Source organism: Dipodomys ordii, unplaced genomic scaffold (assembly GCF_000151885.1).
Source record: "Dipodomys ordii isolate 6190 unplaced genomic scaffold, Dord_2.0 Scaffold32, whole genome shotgun sequence".
NCBI lineage: Eukaryota > Metazoa > Chordata > Mammalia > Rodentia > Heteromyidae > Dipodomys > Dipodomys ordii.
This window is the reverse complement of record NW_012267248.1, coordinates 6,065,709-6,087,811: the sequence shown is the minus strand read 5'-3', so window position 1 is coordinate 6,087,811 and position 22,103 is coordinate 6,065,709. Positions and strand designations below refer to the sequence as shown.

At 38.3% G+C, this 22,103-nt stretch overlaps 1 protein-coding gene across 1 annotated transcript in view; it reads left to right on the top strand.

Moving 5' to 3' along the window:
• F13a1 (coagulation factor XIII, A1 polypeptide) overlaps nucleotides 1–22,103 on the top strand; it is a 170,783-nt gene that overhangs the window by 67,878 nt on the left and 80,802 nt on the right. Inside the window, exons 5-6 of the mRNA XM_013016714.1 lie at nucleotides 1,095–1,213; nucleotides 2,628–2,735. Of these exons, the coding sequence (XP_012872168.1) occupies nucleotides 1,095–1,213; nucleotides 2,628–2,735 (227 nt within the window). The remainder of the gene's footprint in view (nucleotides 1–1,094; nucleotides 1,214–2,627; nucleotides 2,736–22,103) is intronic.

Sequence of the window (22,103 nt, the reverse complement as noted above, 5' to 3'; positions counted from 1 at the left end):
TAACCTAACTTCCTCCCATTAGGCCTTATTTTCTAAAGGTTCTACCACCGCCTAATAGGCCATGAGTTTAGCATCTGGGCCTTTGGAAGACGTTTAAGATCCAAATCATACTCCTTGGGAATCAGCAATCTTTAAATTTCTCCATATGCTTCAAATGTGTAGCCAGGGCTCACAACCATTAACTTGAGAGAACATGATAAAATTAATCAGGCCATGAAGGTGACAGAACCCCAATAGTAACAGGAGAGAAGGGGGATGTTCTGGACTAGATAAACATAATGAATCATGCCTCCAATCAGAGACAAGATCCATCCCAGTCCTGTTTTGCAAATTTACTTGAGTATGATTTACAGTGATAAGGAATAATGTTGAAGATGTCTTGCTGTTCTCATATCAGGCTTGGGGATATGTACTAGGAATATTTGGGAATAAGAGACTGCTGGCTAGGTAGATAGATAGGAAGTGAGGCATCCTGAAATAAAAGCTAGCAGGAATGAAGAACTCTGCAACAATGAAGTGAATCAGAGGGGCTAGTGGGCACACACACCGGTTACCAACATGTCCTCAAGAATTTCCTATGAAAAGAAGACAACCTATGGTCTCTTTCCTCTAGCCCAATGGGCCACAAAGCAGGCATAACAATGCTGCTGTCTTTCAATGTGTCCTAGATTTACTTTAAAAATCATTTTCAATTCAACTTTTTTTCTAATACTGTCAGTAGGTAGGAAATTATTTTTTGATCCATGCTGCAGATTTGCATCTGCCTCATAGAATTCTGATTAGGAAACTACCGATTCACTAGAATCATAAAATGTCTAATGAGTCATGTCAATTTAATTGTGCTGGTTAGTGATTCCACAGCCCGAGTTTGTCAGCATTTTACTGACAAATGTCATCATTTACAGACTGATCTTTGGGTGCTGATTATGTTCCCCATGACTAAAAGTATTAGGAAATGAGCTATGCCTTGTGCAATAAGTCATTTTTTTCCATTTGGTTGATTAAATTTCAGTTTAATAACATAATAAACCTGCAAGTCTGTTAAAAAAAAAGTCTGATCTAGTAATGGTCACTATATTTAAATCCTGATGCAGAGGACGCAGTGTATCTGGATGATGAGAAGGAAAGACAAGAGTATGTCCTGAATGACATTGGAGTCATTTTTTATGGAGACTTCAATAACGTGAAGAGTAGAAGTTGGAGCTATGGTCAGGTGAGCCACTCCAAATTGGTCATTGTCAAGGATTTTTATTTAATATTTTTTGTCACACATATTACTGTAGAATGCCTTGTGTCATTATTAGACAAGCACAATTTCCTGCTTTTCAGGAACTGAGACTCCAAGATAGACCATAGGAGCATAGACTTATAAAGAAAACTGCATAATTCAATAGCTGAAACCATGTATCTCCCTCTTACTGCCAATGTTGCAGAGACCAGGGGTTATATAGCAACACGGCTATCACTAAGAAATACTTCAGCATCTTGATAATGATAAAAGAATACGGGCAGATCTGCACCTTACTCAAAAAGCTTTTTAAAAGTGTTATTCTAATTAGAAAAATTACCATTTTATCAAAAGCAGTCTCATTGGCTTCAGCCTGGAATTATTGTTAGGCTATAGAGAAGCCAATGGCATTTCTTTAAGAAAGTCAATAATTCAAACTACTTTAACCATGGTGCAAATGAATGGAATCCTGCTATATTTCCATAAGTAAATGTATGGCCTGGGATTTTTTTCCCCACTAGCAACATAAGAAGAAAAAAATGTCATTTCTTTTGGGTATTTTTATGGTGCTTTGGTTAGAACTCAGGGCAGTGAGCTCACTCAGCTTGCTTGGTTACAGCCAGTGGTCTACTATGTGAGCCATTTCCCCAGCCCAGATTTTCACTAGTTAATTTGGAGACAGTATCATACACACACAAAAAGATGGTGGGCTATACACTGAACTTGGATGGGTAGTATGCAAAATCTCTGTACTTAAATAAATCTGTTAGAACAATCAGTGCAGTACAGGTAAAATCTCCCATCTTGCCATTTTACCACTATTTGGTATTTATTCTCTTTTGAAGAAAATTCTTCCATTGGCTTGTGGCCAGCAGTTGTTGCTAAAGATAACACAGTCTACGTCTCCTCAGTATTTGTGCACTCTCTGATCGGGGGTCTTGACTCAAGAGAGGGCATTCTTTAAATGAGGTCTCCTTTTATGTGGGGGTTCAAGCCCATTGCCCCTGGATTACCTTCCTGTGACACATTTGAGAGCCATGTGCACTCAGGTTACTTTTGTGTTCATATAATTTTAAATGACTTTAGTAAATAGTTTGTTTCTTCTCTCTTGGACCTGTTGGAAGGGTCTTCTAACAAACTTGCAGATCAGCTTGTGATCCTTGCGTACATCAGCTCTTTAATAGTTCTGCTTGTGTTTTTTGCTTCCTTTTCTGCTATTCTTTACTTTTCTGAAAGAAGAAAGAATTAGTATCCTTTCTTCCATTTTAATAGTTCATACTAAAGATTATACTAAGTAACTATGTATTACACATTTTTAAACATTGGATTGTGGTTTCATTTTTACCTTTCCACAGAGCAGAATGAACATAATGTAGTTTCTCATTTTTCCCCTAAATAGTTTGAAGATGGCATCCTGGATGCTTGCTTGTATGTGATGGACAGAGCACAAATGGACCTTTCTGGTAGAGGAAATCCCATCAAAGTCAGCCGGGTTGGATCTGCAATGGTAAGCAGTAACTCCTGATGACTGAAAGCTATTACACATGCTATTAGCCCCCATAGAGTATCAGTTCATTAAGAGCTGTTGAAATAGTGACTTACACTTAATAAACTTTTATTTGTTAGACTCTGGTTTATGTTACCCAGTATAGCTCTTGAAATCTCTGAGCTACTCATATTACTATCAAGCAAATTTTTCTCTCAATTCTATTTCTTCACCTTCAGACAAATGGTGATGGAAATCATCATAGTATTGAGTGCTTATATTTAAGAACCTTTTGCCTGGGGAGGGAAAAATAACCATGACAAAAACATCAATGATTATAATCAAAGGATCAATCAATCCATCAAAGATTCACAATCTAGACAAGGATTCACAATACAGCTTTTCTCCAAGTTTCCACTTATAATAAGAGTAAAGAAATAAAAATAAATAGCACTGAATAACCTGATCTCCATTGCCCAATACTTTGCAATCAGGCATTAGCATGTATGAAGTAGATATTGACTCTCCCAGCAATATAATGAAAAAATCGTCAAGGTAGTCACTACTCATACCATGACACCAGTAAGGACACAGAGTGACAAAAGTCTGTTAGTGACAAAGGCTCTACCACAACCAGGTCTGCTAACTTTTAGTCTAAGTACGTTCTACCTCTCAAGTTGATCTCTGCAAGACAGCCTGAGATATCTTCAAAAATGTAGATTCCCAAGGGGAAAAGCTGTAGAGGAGAGAGAAAATCCGAAGGTTTGAGCCAGAGGTAGGAAGTGACCTTGTGTAGTCCTGGATCATACTGATATACCCTGTCTGCATTCAGCTCTGAGTACAGAAAGGTATATCATGTCTCATTTTGGAGGAAAATATTTCTGAAGATAGAAATACTATACTAGCCTGTGTTTTATATGAAAACTGAGAAAAATTACTTGTATTATCTATGCTCTTAAAAGTTTTCTAAACAACTCTCCCTGAAAAGAACTTTTTTCTTTAGTTTGATTTATATATCTTTTGAGTTAAATATTATCAACATTGGTTACTTGCAAATATTAGTCTGATGATGATATAGCAGGTTAATTTCTGACAATCCAGTAAGCAGGATTTAAAAAAAAAAAAGAAAAATTAAGCGAAGTGAGCTGGGCGCCAATGGCTTTTGCCTCTAATCTTAGCTACTCAGGGGATTGAGATCTGAGGATAGTGATTTGAAGCCAGCTCAAGCAAGAAAGTCTAGGAGACTCTAATCTCTAATTAAGTACCAAAAAGTCAAAAGTGGAGCTATGGATCACGTGGTAGAGTGCTAGCTTTGATCAAATAGCTCAGAGATAGCACCTTGGCCCTGAGTTCAAGCTCTTGGAGCATCACACACACACACACACACACACACACACACATTAATTTAAGTAGTGTATCAGTGGTTTACATGTGTAATCTTAGCTACTCAGGAGGCTGTGATTTGAGGATTGCAGTGCAAAGCCCACTTGGGCAGCAAAGTCTATGACACTCTTCAATTAACCATTAAAAAAAAAGTGGCGCTGCAGTTCAAGTGGTTAATGCTACCTTTGCGTGAAAAGCTGAGGGATGGTGCTCAGGTCTTGAGTTCAAGCCCTACTACCAGCCACACATACATGCACACACACGCACACAGAGCTAAATGTAAATATAAACAATAGTAAACTTTAAAAAGTGAAGACAGCATGGGCAAAAGTGAGAGACCTTACCTGAAAACAAACTAAAGTAAAAAGTGGTAGAGCACTTGCATAATAAACTCAAGGTCCTGAGATCAAACCTCAGTAACACACACACACACACACACACACACACACACACACAGAGTGAAGATACATATTAACATCTAACTATAGGTTAACATGTAACTAGGTTTATCCCAGTAGTAAAGTATATTCTCAACATCCATGAGGCCTAGGTTCAATTCCCAGCAACAAAATAAAGAAATAAAGGCGGTTTTGTTTTATGTTGAGAAATTATATCATGTAATGGTAAGACAGAGTTCTAAAGTCCTTAAGAATTTTGTTATAGCCATTTATACCAAGAGTTAGAGAAATAGCCCATCCTTTCTTTTCCTCCTTGAAAGTTACCATGCCAAGCTTTGAGTAAGATGGGAAGCAATATCTGGGCGCAAGAAATTCCTTCTTAACTATTTTTAAATGGTGTGTATGTGCATACTCACTGAAATATTGTATCTTTGCAAATCCGGAAGTCACTGCCTAACACAAAACCGGTATACAAGGAAAACAAAAAGCTGACCCACTCCCATCTGCAGTGGCATCTGCCCAAGTGGAAGCTGTTAAGTATTGAATTAAACATGTGCTGCTAATGCAAATTGCCTTGAAATTTTATTAATTATAAAAAGCCCATGGAATTTTCATCTTGAAAGTGTACATCCCAATTATAAGGCTTCGAACTAGACAGAGAGACTCTGTCAGGGAAGTTAGTTGGGATGGTTTTGGGTTGGTGCTTAAGAATTTTGATTTGAAAGGGGCAGGAATCCTGCTCTGAGCAATTTCAAGCAATATGTCCATTCCACCATGGGTTGTTTACTAGAATGAAGATGCATAGTTTACAAAGATCTTTCACCCTTATAATGTCCTTTAACCTTAGAACAGCTCTGTGAGTCTTTCAAATTTTATTATGTTACTAAAATATTGAGCCTCTAAAAATCAATGAAAAGATGGTATGGTGCAAAGTGGGGATTCTCAAATGGTTTCTGATCATTCAGGCAGTACTTCTCCTGTTTTAAAGTCTTGAAATTGTGTCATGAAATTTCTGAGTGCAGATTAACAAATGAAAGAAAATACATCCACTTTCTTTTTCCCATTCATGAACTTATGTTTTCCTTATTGTTATTAAAAAGGTGCTATACAGAGGGATTACACTTACATAAGGCAGATAAAGAATACAACTTAACCAAAACTATGAGCCAAAATGATCCTTATTGTGAAAATTTTAAAAATCAGAAGGAAAAAAAGAAATTGAAGGAGATTTAAGGAAATAGACAAACCTTCCATGCTCCTGGATTGGAAGAATTAACGTGGTGAAAATGGCAATACTGCTCAAAGCAATTTACAAATTCGATGCAATACCCATTAAAATCCCAACAACATTTTTCAATGAAGTATAGAAAGCAATCCAAAAATTCATATGGAATAATAAAAGACCCCAAATAACAAAAGCAATCCTTAGCAGGAAGAACAGTGTTGGAGGAATATCAATACCAAACTTTGAACTCTATTACAAAGCCATAGTCATAAAAACAGCTTGGTACTAGCACAAGAATAGGTCTGAGCACCAATGAAACAGAATTTCTTAATGAATTTGCCTTAAAATGTGTATCTTTGGAGCACCAAAAAGAGTTGGAGCTAGGCAGTTCCAGCCAGAATTAGTATCTGCGGGGAATGTTCATACTGCGATGGATTTGTTTTCCAGGGATGACCCAGGCCTTAGGAACTGGGCCTGCTACATGGGGATTTTTCTCAGGTGCCTTCTCAGACTAATCTGTGAGGATGGAAATTTCTCTCAGAATATGACTGCTAGAAGAGGCATAAATGAGGCACGCAATTCGTCCCAGAGGAGTTACACACACATTGATTTCAGTTCATGCTATGATGAAAACCACAGCAGACAGAACTCTCCTGAGAGCAATTGCTGTGGGAAGGAGTGGGGATGAGCAGCCCATCCCTGCCTAGATACGTAAAGGAAGTACAGCTGAGTGCAGATAACCAGGATCCCAAGGAAAACTGGATTCCTGAAATCATAACCAAGTCCAGCACTAAAGGTTGACAAGGGGCTTGCAGGACACCCGCTGCACATGATGATAAAAGAGCTTAATGACTCAACTTGTACAAATAGTTTCTAAAAATAAGGAAAAACAGGAAGAGGAGGAAGTGGGGATGGGGAGGATGAGGAGGAAGGGGAAGAGGATGAAGAAGGGGAAAAGGAGGAGCAACAACTTGGATCCTAAGCTCACAACCAGCAGATAAAAATCTCTATGGCCCCACGTCTGTGACCTTGGACAGCTTTGTTGTCTCAGCATGATGGGATGTTCACACATCCCCAGGGATGTCAGTAGCACAGTCAAACCAACTGTGACATCCCAACATGTCTCTAGTTGTTACCAAGTGTCCCATCTACCCTTCTAGTAAGAAGCAGAACACCAAAGTCCTCTATAGTCCTATGGGAGAGAAGTAGCACTCTTTTCTCGGCTTCATAGAGAATAAACCACCTTAATTCCTCCAAATCCTGCCCCATTTTATCATCTGCTGAAGAGGAAGTGGTGACAGCATCAAAAAGCTGGGCCTTGGCTCAGATCAAGAGATGAGGCCTAAGTTCTGCTTCACCTGCCAATTCACTGTGTGACTGGGGACAAAACACACAGCTCTCAAGAGCACTTCTTCATCTTTAAAATGAAACCTTGTCTCTCCACTCCAACCACATTTGTCATTCCCATTGGTAGCAACAATATACTTTTTTCTGTTTTATAACCATGTTCTCTTTCCTTCTTTTTTTTCATTTTATAAATTCAGATCTCCTCCAGTTATTTGGGATTGCTGTTATTTTGCTTTGAAAGTAGGAAATGCTGGTGGCAGTTTGGGCAGCCTACAATTCTTAGAAAATCCAGAGAAAGAATAACCAAAAATCTTACAATCCTCTTGTCTGGAGATTGAACCTGTGATGTTATAACCTCACACTGGTCAAATTCTGTTTCCACTCTACTAAATGGTACACCTTACCAAAACTATACCAGAGATTCATTTAAGAAGGAAAAGAAGGGGGTGGGAAGGTGGCTCAGTGGTAGAGCGTTTGCCTTGCATGCATGAGGTCCTGGGTTCGATTCCTCAGCACCACATAAGCAAAAAGAAAAAAAGCTGGAAATGGCGCTGTGGCTCAAGTGGTAGAGCGCTAGCCTTGAGCTGAAGAGCTGAGGGATAGCACCCAGGCCCAGAGTTCAGGCCCCATGACTGGACCAGAAAAAAAAAAGAAGAAGTTGAGGGTCAAAAGAACCTGATCAAGTTATACTTCCTCTCTTAAGTCACACCCCTAGATTGTTGTTATCTTTCTACCTCATTTCTAATGTGACAGTCTCCTACAGGAAAATTTCCAGGAAGTGTGTCAAGAGAGATGATAAAGAGATATGATAAAGATGAAAACTTTGCATTGATGTAGCATTCCATTGCCAGCTCTGAGTGGCTATAAAGCCACCAGACCATCAAAACACTCATGCCATGGTGCTTTGTGCCACAAAGAGCACAGTGCTGGAGAAGAGGAACAATGGTGACTGTAGTCTGGCATTACTGCTAGGTGGTTACCTGAACCTGCCTGCTCTTCACCATGACTGAATCTAGCAATGACTGTGAGCTGAGCACTTTCCCATGAGGCAATCTGCTGGTGCTGTAGTCACCCTTTTACTACAGGTGAATGGCCTTCTAAATCACTGGGAAAGCCAGCATGTCCCCATCTTCTGTGCAGGTTTGTTCTTATGGATCAAGATGTGGCCAAGTGAAGATCTGCACAGCCACCAGCATATGAGATCTGGAGGAGGGTTCAGAGGTCTTCCAGCTGAGGAAGCAGAGGCCCTGAGAGGGGATGTGATTCACTCAAGGTGACACAGCAAATACGAGGCTGAACTAGAAGTAGACATTGTCCTTGCTCTCAGACTGTATCCCCTCAGAGGTCCATTGCCAATGCATTATGATCAGTAACAAAATTACTCCATCAAATTGAGTAGGTACCTCTTAAAATAGAATATGTCCCCAAGAGCAGGTGAATTTTGCAAACAGGAAATAAATACAAAAGGTATAAATCAAAGGATTCTAAATAGCCAAAGGCACTGTCTCCCTGGGAAAGAGGTCCCTAGAAGGATTAGGTACTAAATTCACCATGATAATGGTAGGTGTGGGGATGATGACAGTGGTGGTGGTAGGTGTGATGGCTGCTATGTGGTGCTGAGGAGGAGGAAGCAGTGCTGATGCTTTTTGAAGGGTGGGAGTGGCAGTGGGGATGATGCTGGCAGCATCTAGGAACTGCGGTACAGTTGTGAACAAACACATAGTGTCTGTCATCACAGAGGGTCTAGTCTAATACAGAAGACAGACAAGTAAATGGAAAAATGTTGAATACATGTCAACAAATTTGCTGACTGAAATAAGCACAAAATTGTATGGGAAGACAAATATCTCACATTTACCTCAATGCTTCCCCCAAACTAAACACTGGCCTAATGAGTATGGGTACAATGAATGAAAAGATCAAGAGAATGGCTGACCAAGAGCTCACAGTAATAATAAATAAGCCATGCCATTATCCACAGAAACTCCTTTTACATGCTGGAAACTATATCCAAGCATCCAGTTACCAAAAGCACTGGAGGAAAATTTGTAGTGGGTACCATAAATTACTACTCCCGGGATTTGGTTGCTTTGTAATGCAGAAAACATAAGGTTGGAACAGCTGGTTTATCCATAGTGTGCCAACACTTATAACTGCTTGATCCCTTGAAACAATTCTGAGAAGAGAAAAGGTAAGATTAATGGTAAACTTCAGAAGGCAGGGAAGAAGGAAAAATGTGACTATAGTCAGAGATTTTAGAATTCCTGTGCTATACGCTGTTGTCAGCCTGGTCTTCCCTGCTCCCCCTGAGGTATGCACATTTATTTTTAACCTTGGTCTTTGGCTGATATTGAACCATGTTGCCATCATTAATCCCCATTAATGCCTTGTTCTGACTGTGCCTGTGGGGAATTAACTCCAGATTGCACTTTTTTAACCAATCGATATTCTGTGTACTCTTTAGTGTTATTAAAAAATCTTGACCTACAGCTATTAAATCTAACTGACCACACTGGTGGCAAATCCTGGATTCTTCTTGAGCCCCATAAGAACTGAATGACTATAGACCTGTGAGACAAAAGGGACTTTGACTTGTCATCTTCAAGGGTATACAATGACTCAATGAACTGAAAACAATCTATGTTCACATCATCTACCATTCTCTTCTTCTCATCCCAGTATTTACAAATTTGTTTTCCACCAGGCATTGTTGGCTTATGCCTAGAATCCTAGCTATTTAGGGGACTGAGATCTGAGGATTGTGGTTTGAAGCCAGCCTGGATGCACAAATCTGTGAAAGTCTTATCTCCAATTAATCAGCAAAAACCAGAAGCGGCGGTGTGACTCAAGTGGTAGAACAGCAACCTTGAGCAAAAACACAATTCACACACACACACACACACACACACACACACACACACACACACAAATGTTTGTTTTCCTTTTCATACAGGAAAAAAGACAGTCACAAAATTTCTACCAAGATATGTTGCCAAGCAACTCCACAGGGCTTTACTACAAAACCATGTGGGGTTTTGCTTTTCTTTTTTCTTTTTTAATCTTCCTCTAGTTGTTTATTTGCCCATCTTGAGTGGGAAGTTTCACATTTAGCAAACTTCTTCATGCCACAAAATCTTAATTGCAAACATTCAGATTATATATATATATATATATACGTATATATATATATATATATATATAAAGTTGCCTGACTTAAAAATCCCACACGTGAGTCAACCACAATTTTTTTTTATAAAAGAAACAAAACAGCAACAACAATCAATGTACTAAGCAATACTTAATTGATTGTAAAGCTTGAGAGGTCATAACCACCCTACCACATTCCCAACAAAAGACAATACAACAGGTCATTTGATTTGCCAGGAATTCTCATGTATATTAAAGATTTTTAACAATTGGCCAAACTCTGTGAATCCAGTGAGAAAACAGAATTTACCTAACAAGAAAATGTCTTCATAGAAAGGTACTTTTGAGACATCATATCTATTCCATACATACCCAACATGCAGATGTGAAAGACTGAGGTATCAGGAAACTGAATGGCTTTATCAAGGTCATAGCTAGCATTGGAGATGGACCTCTGATTGCCTGACCACTTACAATGTTATTAAAAAATCTCCTATGTGTCCTTTCCTGTCACCTCTGAACAGCAATAAACCCCTTGGGTACAAAATAATGTCTTTCACATGCTCTGATTCAGTCTTCTTGTAGGTGGGGAAAATAGGGCACAGTGAGCTGTTCAGACATCATTTGTTTTCTCTTATGGCAAAAGCCAGCAATGTAATGAAGTTTCCATTTGTGGGCAAACAGCTTGGTTTCCCAATTATTAAGGTTACATTTCTTATGCGTGTTCTTCCCATATTTTTGGGAGAAAAGCAGACATTTATTACAAGCCATCTCTCAAATGTGATAATCATAGTCAGTCTAAATGTCTGCCTTCCCTGAATTGCTTCCTGGAATGAGGTTTCAAGACAGCATCTATTTTGTAATCACACAGGCTATTTCTGAAACACGGGGGTGCTAGCTTTGCGGCCCTCCCTCCAAGCTGTGCAGTCGGAACTGCTCTGGTCTCCTGGGACAGATGTCCCAGGATCGATGGCAAGAATACCGCCTAGTCAGGGAAGTCCTTTAGGATGTGCCTTTCATGTACTTTGGGTTTCTATCTTGTCTCCTTTTTTCTTGTCTCTCCTCCTTGGCATCGTTTTTCTCTCTTTTCTCCTCTTGCTTCCCACATTCCCCCTCTCATCCATCCAGTTTTCATTGAACTATTTTTGGAGACTTGATCTATACCAACCTGCTTTCTAACACCTAGCAGTAACATGGAAGAATGTGAGCTCTTTTTCTCTCCCTTGCAGCTCACATTTGGCTATTTTTCTTGTGACTGTCAATTAGTAAAAAAAAAAAAAAAAATTCTGTGGCCAAAAAGAATGCTTCAGCTGGGCACTGGTGGCTCATACCTTTAATCCTTGCTACTTAGAGGCTGAGATCTGAAAATGTGAGATCGGCCTGGGCAGACAAATCCAAGAAACTCCTACCTCCAATTAACTGGCAAAAAGCGAAAAATTGGAGGTATGGCTCAAGTGATAGACCAACACATACACACACAACCCTCCATTATTGAGACACAAGTTAATAATTTCTTTTTGTATTGATTATCATGTAAAGTACACCTAGTTACCCACCTTTCTCAGAGTACTGTGGTTCATGTAGATAGATCTACCAAAAGGGCAAGTGCAGAACAGTTTTTGTGTAACAATGTAGATGAGAGTTAATTTTTAGGAACTATTTTTTTTGTCGGTCATAGGGCTTGAACTTGGGGCCTGGGTGCTGCCATTGAGATTTTGCACTCAAGGCTAGCATTCTGCCACTTCTGGTTTTCTGGTGGTTAATTGGCAATAAGAGTCTCACAGACTTTCCTACTTGGGCTGACTTCAAACCATGATCTTCAGATCTCAGCTTCTTGAGTAGCTAGGATTGCAGACGTGAGCCACTGCTGCCTGGCTTTTTTAGGGACTTTTTTGGGGGGGGTCTGGTTGTGGGGCCTGAACTCTGGGCCTGGGCGCTGTCCCTCAGCTCTTCAGCTCAAGGCTAGCGCTCTACCACTTGAGCCACAGTGCCACTTCTGCCTTTTTTTTCTGCTTATATGGTGCTGAGGAATCGATCCCAGGGGCTCAAGCATGCAAGGTAAGCGCTCTACCACTGAGCCACCTTCCCAGCCCTTTAGGGACTTTTAAATGAAGTAAAATTTACATACAGTAAAATCATGAATGTGAAATGAACAGTATCATGAGTTTTGATGAGATGAATTACTCTCCTTTATCAGAACACAGAAATTTCCATCAGCTCAGAAGTATCTCTCCATTTCTTGTAATCAGCCTGAATTTCATGGACATTTAAGGTTTCTATCTTGTTTTTCCTTCTTGTCTCTCTGCTTGTCTCTTCTGTGTTTTTGCAATCAATTAAGTTTGCCTCCTCTTAAACTTTGTATAAGTAGATTCATAAAGTAGTAGAGGGGCTCATTTCTTTTACTCCAACAACTGTAGCATGTCTTTAATTTTATTTTTATTATTACTGAGAACTAGTTCATTGTCTTGGATATCACACTTTGTTTTCCCATTCACCTGCTGATGGACCTTTGAGATGTTTCTATGAGTGTGTATGTAGAAGTCTTTTCCCTATGTCTGGAGTAAATAGCTAAAGATGGCATGTCCTAATCACAGAGAATATAGACGTTTATTCTATGTAGATGGTTATTCTATTCAATTCAATTCTATTCATTCAATTCATTCTATTCAATGTTCCAATGGTTATTCCAGTCTTATTTTCTCTGAGGAGTTATTACCTTCACCACTTTTTCAAGTCTTTTTACATGTTCTTATTAGATGGTTTATACTTTTTATTATTGAGTTATAATTCTATGTATAGTCTGAATATGTCAGACGTGTATAGAGAATATTTACCTCAACACTGTGGGTTGAATTGACTTTTTTGTTTATGTTTGTGTTTTGGAAGGGTGGCTTTTCCCTTTCTTTTTTTCTTTTTGTACATGGAATTTTATGTGTGTGTTCATGCCAGTCCTGGGGCTTGAACTTAGGTCCTGGGCCCTGTCCCTGAGCTTTATTGCTCAAGGCTAGTGCTCAACCATTTGAGCCACAGCTCCACTTCCAGCTTTTTTGGTGGTTAGTTGGAGATAAGAGTCTCCCAGACCTTTCTGCTCAGTCAGTCTAGCTTTGAGCCACAATCCTCAGATCTCAGCCTCCTGACTAGCCAGGATTGCAGGTGTGAGCCACTGATGCCTAATCTCATTTTGAATTTTTTGAGCCTGTCTTTTTAACTCATGATCCTCCTGTCTCAGCCTCCTGAAGACTGAAAGTACAAGCTTGCACCACCATACTTGGCTTTGCAGTTAATTTGTTAAATGGCATTATTTCAGTAATGAGTATTTTAGCCAAGTGCCACTGACTCATATTCCTGGCTACTCAGTAGGCTGAGATCTAGAGGATTGCATTTCAAAGCTAGTCTGGACAGAAAAGTCTATAGACTCCATCTCCAAAAGGTAAAAACCAACCAGCTAAAAGCCAGAGCTTTTTTAAAGTAGTACAGTACCACTTGAGCAAACCAAGCAGGCATGAAGTTTAAAAGCTGGTACCACCAAAAGGTTAAAAAGGAAAAGAAAAGAAAGGAAAGGAAAAGAAAAAAAGAATTTTTAAATTATTTTTTAAAAAGTTGTTTGTGTTTTATAGTGCTAGAAATAAAATCGATGGTTTGTACACACTAGGTAAGTACTCTACTACCAAGCTATACTCCAAGGCTTAAAATGCTTTTTAAAGACAATCCTGTCTCAGAAATATTTCTTTTTTATGATGCTTGGATATGAACTCAGGGCCTGGCATTTGCCATGTGGGCCCTCTACCATTTGAACCATTTACCCAGCCCTCTTTGGTTTTACCTGTTTTTCAAAGTCATTTTGCTTGTTCTAGCCTCTGACCTCAAACCTTCTACCTCCAACTCCCATCCCATTTGGATTATAGCTATGTACGAGACAAGAACTAAAGCGATTGTAATTCACAAACTGCTTTGTTAAGTGCCAACTCTTTTGGACAACTACTTAAAGATAATTTTAAAAATCAAAATAACAGCATTTTTAAAATAAAAACATAAAAATCAAAATAAATGAGTAAATAAATAAGAAATATCTTCTGTGGCAGGAAATAATGACACCATATGTTTTCTTTTCAGAATTTTATAATCTGAGATTTTTACATGTTAAACTATGACCCATCTTGAGCTTTTCTGCATGGTACAAGGTAGAGGATCAAGGTTTTTTAAATTAATTATTTCCTAGAAAGATTTATTTTAAAAAGACTTGCAAAGCCTTTCATTTGCTGAAGACTTTCATTTGCCCTATCAAATTACTTCAATGATTTTGTTGAAAATCAAGTAATTATATCAGCGTGGCTATAGCTCTGAATTCTATTCTGTTCCATTGGCTCTTTTGTCTTTATGCTAGTACTACTCAGTACAGATGAGTGCATTGCTATAATAAAGCCTCAAATCAATTATTCTACCACTTTGTTCTTCTTTCTCAATATTATTCTGATTATTCTAGATCTTTCCAATTTCAAAATGTCTGTTGGCATTCTCCCTAGCCCATCATCTTGTTCTAGTAAAGAAATATTGAGCTGGGTACCAGTGGCTCACATCTATAATCCTAGCTATTCAGGAGGCTGAGTGAGGATCATGGTTTGAAGCCAGCCAGTCAGAAAAGTCCCTGTAAGACTCTTATCTCCAGTTACCCACTCAAAAACTGGCAGTGGTGCTGTGGCTTAAGTGGCTAGCCCAAGGGGGCTTAGGGATAGTGCCCAGGCCCTGAGTTTAAGCCCCACAAATGACAAAAATATTAAAAAGTGGCCAGTAATAGTACATCTGTCTAGTCAACAGAACTTTGAGTGCTCACTCTATGGTAGGCTTGGGCATGCATAGTCAGTACAGCACAATTGTTTCCTTCCTTCCAGGAACACACAGTCTGATTATGGGAACAAAGACAACTAAAGCAATGCAGAGTGATAAACAGAAGGACACACTGCTAAGCCAAGGTAATGGTGTCAAAGGCATAGGTGAGAATATCAGGAGCAAAACCACTTGAGTTTTAAACAATCAAGAGACCTTCACCAAGTAAAGGAAGGGTTGCATGTGGAAACAGAGTAACATCATTTCCAAGGGCACCAGGGAGAAAAGCACTTGTTAAATCACCACTAGGAAAAGTGAAAGAGAATGAATGAAGCAAGTAATTGTCACCCTGGCTGTTATAAGTACCATGAAAGACCAGAAAGTGTCAAATCTGAGGTGCCAGGAAGGGAAACAGAAATTCCTGCCATCCCAGTTCCTCTCTCTCTCTGTGTTGACTGAAAAGCATGCCCCTGACTAACCTGTTAGAGTACTTCATCTTCAGTAATCTCTCCTCCTATCCTCTCCAAATAGCTTGGTAAATAGAACAATACAAGAAATAGATGTCTACATTCCCAGATCAGTGAGTTCTCCAATTTTCTACAATTGTTTTCTGTTGTGTTGGTTTTTTTTTAAAAAGTAGCAGTTGAATCCAAGGCAAAACACTGTCACTGAGGAGAGACAGTAGCTGAAGCCCTCATCATCATTCAGTCTTCTCTTGCTTCACTCACCTACAGTAGCTACTGATGTACATGAACCAAACCCAGGAGCATCAGAACATAGTAGGTGCTCTGCCCTACCACTCCTGCCTCTAAGATGTATGACTAGCAGATTGTAGTGATTTGTGATTCACAAAAATCTAGAAAGGATTTTTACAAGGAATATTTTTTCTCCATCTCAAATTTAACCATATGGAAGTGGCACTGTAGCTCAAGTGGTAGAGCACTCGCCTTGAGCTGAAGAGCTGAGGCACAACGCCCAGGCCCAGAGTTCAAGCCCCACGACCGACAAAAAAAAAAGAATCAAATTTAACCATATACCTTCAAAGCTAGTTCATGCTACCCAAAATTTACAGACAATAGTCTTAGAGAAACGACTATAGCCACGATTCGGTATAAACGTGTTTTCTAAGCATTACGGAAATTCTAGCTTTTATGAGAATATACTTTTAACAATGAAACTTAGCAGACTATAATAGGCTTATAGCAGAGAAAAGTCATTTCATCATAAGCATATAAAATGTGCACATGATAAGAGAAATACCTTTCTATGTGTAAGAAGAGGTAGGAAAACAAATTGTAACTACGCAAAATGTAAATGCCTGCTACAAGAAATAGAATCAAGAAGTGCCCCTTGTTTTACTTGTCAGTATCAAGTTAAAATCTACTGGAGCCCCATGACCAAAAGTATAGAGAAGTTCAAGAAGAGAGAGAGGTCCTATCCTTTGAATTGTACAGAAACCCAGGACTTCCTGAGCCAGATCCCAAGAAGAAAGCATGACCAATACTGCATCCAATCTTCCACAAAGAGCCTCCTACCCAAAAGGCAATTGCACTTCCTGTGCATTTTTTACATGGCCTGTCTCTCCTCCACAAAACCTGGAAGACCCACCTTCAGAAAGGCCTTCAGCCTTTGCCTCTCCCCATATGTGAACAAAGCCAGTTTATCTACTGAGACCAGAGTCATTGATCCCAGATGCTCCGTCACACCAAGAGAATTACAGGTGCGTTCTCTTCCTTGAAGTAAATACTGGGGACATTTTCTAATATTCAAAAAAGAATGAAGAAGAAAACGATGACTAAATACATGTCACAGAGTTGTCATCTTGGTGATGTTTTATAAATAACTTTTAATTCAAAAAGAAAATAGTTCTTTCTAGAAAAACAATTTAGGATAGTCCTAGCAGAGGATCACAATAGCTCAATAGCTATGTACACATGACCGTATAAGATGATGCTAATAGAAATGAACTCTAAGATATGGAAACAAGAGGTTTTTCTTTGTTGTTGTTTTTAATGTACTGTATTATTTCTTTTTTCTTTCATTTTTTCCTCTTGGTTTAATCACTTTGTGTCACTGTTTTGGGGAAGGAAAGGGGAATAACAAAATAATGAGACAAAGGACAAAGGATGAACCAATGCAACAATGATACTTATAAGACAATATGTTGGAAACGAACTTTACAATTTAAGGGGGGGATAATTGGGGGAAGAGATAGTGGGAGAAAGACGAGAGGGGTAACGATTTTTGACAAGAAATGTACTCACTACCTTACATATATAATTGTAGCCCCTCTGTATATCACCTTGACAATAAAATTAAGTTTAAAAAGTAATAAATAACAATTTAAGATATCCAGAAATGCTTATTCAGAAAATCCAGAAAAGCTTAAACATTAAAGTTAAATAAATAACTTCCTGTAATTTCTTTACATATTCCCTGTGTGTGGAGGGGGGGAGTATATAAGGGTGAAGAGTACATTGAAAGTACATTGTACATATATATGGATATATGAAAATTTAAACCCATTAATGCTGATAATAAAACTGTAAGAAAAAAACAAGTCACAACAAGAAAAGAGCATTATAGATCAAGAAAGCAGTGGTTGGCATTTTGCCTTCTAATTTGGCAAGAGGTTTCCAAATTATAACATACAACACATTAGGATCCTAGGGTGACATGGTGGTCCTCATGATATTAAAATAATGAATGGAAAGTACTGACCCTGAAATGCAGTGACCTGGGTTGGTGATTGCTAATACCTTACAGAGGTTGTTTAGAAAATTCTCTTCAGTGTAGGGTAATTACAATCAGCATATACATGTCTTGGTATTAAATAGGAAATACTGGGGGCTTTTTTGTATACCAGGATTTGAATTCAGAGCAGCTGATTGCTTGACTGGGTTGGTGCTCTACTACTTGAACCATGCACCAGCCTTTTTTGCTCTGGTTATTTGGGGAATAATCTTGCTTTTTACCTAGGCTAGCTTGGGGTGCAATCTTGCCAGAGTCTTTAGGAGAGGTGTGCACCTACATCTGTTTTCTAGACTTTTTTTTAACTTGGGTCTCACAAACTTTTTTGGTTCAAGGTGGCCTGAAACTCTGATCCAATTACTCCAACCCATTTGTTAAAAAGATTATGTTAAGTTAGTCGATGAAATTCCCTTGGGAACTAACAAACTATATTTGTGTGGGTATATTTCTGTGTTCTGTATGCTGTTCCAGCAATCTGGTTGCATTTATGCTATTTAATTTAAAAGTATCGCAATGACTTTAAAAGTATTATATTCAATTGCACTCAAATTTTATTTAATTTTAAGTTTTCTTGAATCTTGGTAAATTTTACTTTAATAGAAGAGAAAACTGAGTTGCAACAGAAGAAATTGTTAAGTTTCAAATGAGTAGTCCCTTATAAGGAAATCATTTCCCAAGAGATGCCTTTAAAATTATTTAAAAATTATGAAACCCATTAAAAGTAAAAGTAATTATGTATTTTTAAATTACATTTTATCTTTAGATTGTGCTAATTAACTATGGGAGACCAGCACATTAAAAGTTAGTATTTTCATTTCTTCTCTCAGCTTTCCCCTCTCACGTCTGATTTTTCTTACAGTGATTGTTGTTTTTATATTACCAAGTTTTCAAAGTTTCTCAGTAACTATGGTTCCCAGACATGCTGGACTTACATAGATTTTTCTCGCCAATGTCTTTGTTTCTGAGCTTTGATTCAGTCTTAGCTTCTTTGTTGTTATTTGCTATTGTGTGTTAAAGTTTTTATTATTTAAGTGGTTGCACAAAGGAGTTGCCATTTAACAAGGCTATTTATGAATACAATATCTTTGGTCACCCCTTTCAACGTTCTCACTCATCTTTCCTCTACCTATCCCTTCCCTCACTCCTCTCAATTTTGTAGGATAAGCATTGGATTCTTGTCAACATTTATGGCTGCTCTCAAGTAGCTTATGAGTAGCTATCCACTGAGGTCTTCCAGGTCTGACAATGTTCCACTCACCCCTACACTCCCACCACACCTTCAGTGCACACAATACTCTCAGGACAAATTTCTTTTTTTTTTCTTTTTAATTGTCAAGATGATGTACAAAGGGGTTACATAAGTAAGGTAATGAGTACATTTCTTGTCAAATGTGTTACCCCTGCCCTTAGTTTTCTCCTGCTTTCCCTCCCCACCCCCAAGTTATACAGATCATTTCCAACCTATTGCCTTGTATATGTGGCTGTTGCATTGGGTCCCCTTGTCCTTTGCCTCGCCATTCTCTTATTCCCCTTTCCTTCCCTAATTCAAACAAATGTATATGCAATACCAGGCTACCAAAATCAAATATATTGACAACAGGGGATGTACCATAGGGGGAAGGACATATAAAAGAGACAAAAAAATCACATAGTACATTACAAACAACAACAACAAAGAAAAACCTCTTTTGTCCATGTCTTAGATTTCATTTCCCTTAGCATCATCATTTTTTTGTTTATTCTTTTTTTTTAATTGTGAGAATACCATACAGAGGAGTTACAATTACATGGGCCTTAACATCATCTTATATGGTCGTATGTACATAGCTATTGAGCTGTTCTGCTCATCTGATAATATTATCTTAGACGTATACTAATTATTGCAAATAAGGGAAACCATGGGACATATACTTCTTTGGTTCTGGTTTACTTCACTTAATATGATTTTTTCCAAGTCTTTCGATTTCCTTACAAATGGGACAATGTCATTCTTTCTGATGGAAGATAGAATTCATATATATATATATATATATATATAAAGCTAAGACTAGTATATTATATATATATATAATTATATATATATATATATATAAAATCACAATTTCTTGATCCATTCATCCACTGAGGGGCATCTAGTTTGGTTCCATATCTTAGCTATGGTGAATAATGCTGTGATAAACATAGTTGTGCTGATAGCTTTAGTGTGGTCTTGTTTGTGGTCATTTGGGTAAATGCCCAGTAGTGGGATTGCTGGGTCATAGAGGCTCTGTGAGTAGTCTTTTGAGGAACCTTCATACTGCTTCCCAGAATGGTTGAACAAGTTTACACTCCCACCAACAATGCAGTAGGGTTCCCTTCTGTCTGCAGCCCTTCCAGCATCTGTTGTTATTAGATTTCTTGATTATAGCCACTCTAACTGGGCTGAAGTAGAATCTCAATGTTGTTTTGATTTGCATTTCTTTCATGGCCAGAGAAGTTGAGCATTTCTTCATGTGTCTATTGGCCATTCTTATTTCCTCTTCAGAGAAGCCACTTTTTAAGTCTTTAGCCTACTTGTTAATGGGGTGGTTGTTTCTCCAAGGATTTGTTGTTTGGGGGATTTAATTTTTTGAATTTTAAGTATATTTTAGATATGAGACCTTTGTCCTTGTCCGTTGTATGGCTAGTGAAGATCTTCTCCCAATCTGTGAGCTTTCTATTGATCTTGCTAGCTTTGTCCTTTGCCATGCAGAAGCTCTGCAGTTTCATGCAATCCCATTTGTCCAAACTCTCTTTGATTTGTTGTGTTTCTGGGTCTTTATTAAGAAAATTTAGGCCTGTGCCAAGGAGCCCTAGAATTTCTCCTCTGCCTTCCTATATGTTTTCAAGTTCATTCAGTCTTTAACCTTGAGGTCTTTGATCCATTTGGAGTTGATTCTGGTGCAAGGTAATAAAAAGGATCTAACTTCAATTTTCTACAGTATTTAACCATTTTTTTCTAGTACCATTTACTAAAGAGGCTCTCTATTTTTCATCCTGTTTTTTTTGGCTTCCTCATCAAAGATTAGGTGGCAATAGGTCTTCGGGTTCATTTCTGGGTTTTCAGTTCTATTTCATTGGCCCTCAGGTCTGTTCTTGTGCCAGTACCAAGCTGTTTTTATTACTATGGGTTTGTAATAGAGTTTGAAGTTTGGTACTGATCTTCCTCCAGTGCTATTCTTTCTGCTAAGGATTGTTTTTGCTATTCAGGGCCTTTTATTGTTTCATTTGAATTTTTGGATTGCTGTTTCTATTTCATTGAAGAATGAGGTTAGTATATTGATGGGTATTGCATTGAATTTGTACATAGCCTTTGGCAGTATAGCCATTTTCATGATGTTAATTCTCCCAATCCAGTTCTGCTTTAATTTCCTTTTTCAGGTTTTTAAAGTTTTCACTATAAAGGTCCTTCACTTCTTTGGTTAAGTTAATTCTTAGGTATTTTATTTGGGGGCGGGGGCTACTACAAAACTAGTTGCTTTCCGGATTTCAGCCACACTCTTCTCATTATTGGCATACAGAAAAGCCATTGATTTTTGAGTGTTAATTTTATGCCTTGCCAAAGTTTCAGATCAGCTCAAATAATTTGGGAGTGGAGTCCATTCAGGTCAAATTTCTTTCTCTCAGCACGATGTAAGTACTGGCTAGCAGTGCTTTCTTACTCAATAATACTGGGGAGAAAACCAAAGGCAACTTCATTTCCCTACTTTTTACTATTATGCATTATTTTTCTGGATAACTATATACTTCTTTTGTGCTAAAGTTTAAACTAGTTACAAGTCCTAGGCAGTGAGCACTCTGTAACATGTTACCACAAAGCATGCATTGCTCTTTCAATGTGTAGATTCATTTCAGTGCATAGATTCATTATTTCTTCAATGTATAGATTCATTTTCCTTCAACAGAGTATTCTTCTATTGTGACTGTACATTCTGTTCCATTGGTGAGGGGGGAGCCCTCTGTTTTAAGGACACTAGTATCCTTGTGCTGTATCATCTTTGTCTCTGATAACTGTTTTCTTCTCTATGCATGACTTGGTCTTTTTCTTTAGCATTTTCTTTAATTATCTCATGCTTATCTTCTATGTCATTTGTTCTATTTTTAGCATCTATTCTTTCTGCATAATAAATCTTTAATGATTGATTATGAGTTCTGTAATGACATGATTTTAGTTTCTTAGCTCGGTGATCTCCTAAGAGACTGTAAGCAGACCTCTTTCCTTCCTTCCTTCCTTCCTTCCTTCCTTCCTTCCTTCCTTCCTTCCTTCCTTCCTTCTTTCCTTCTTTCCTTCCTTCC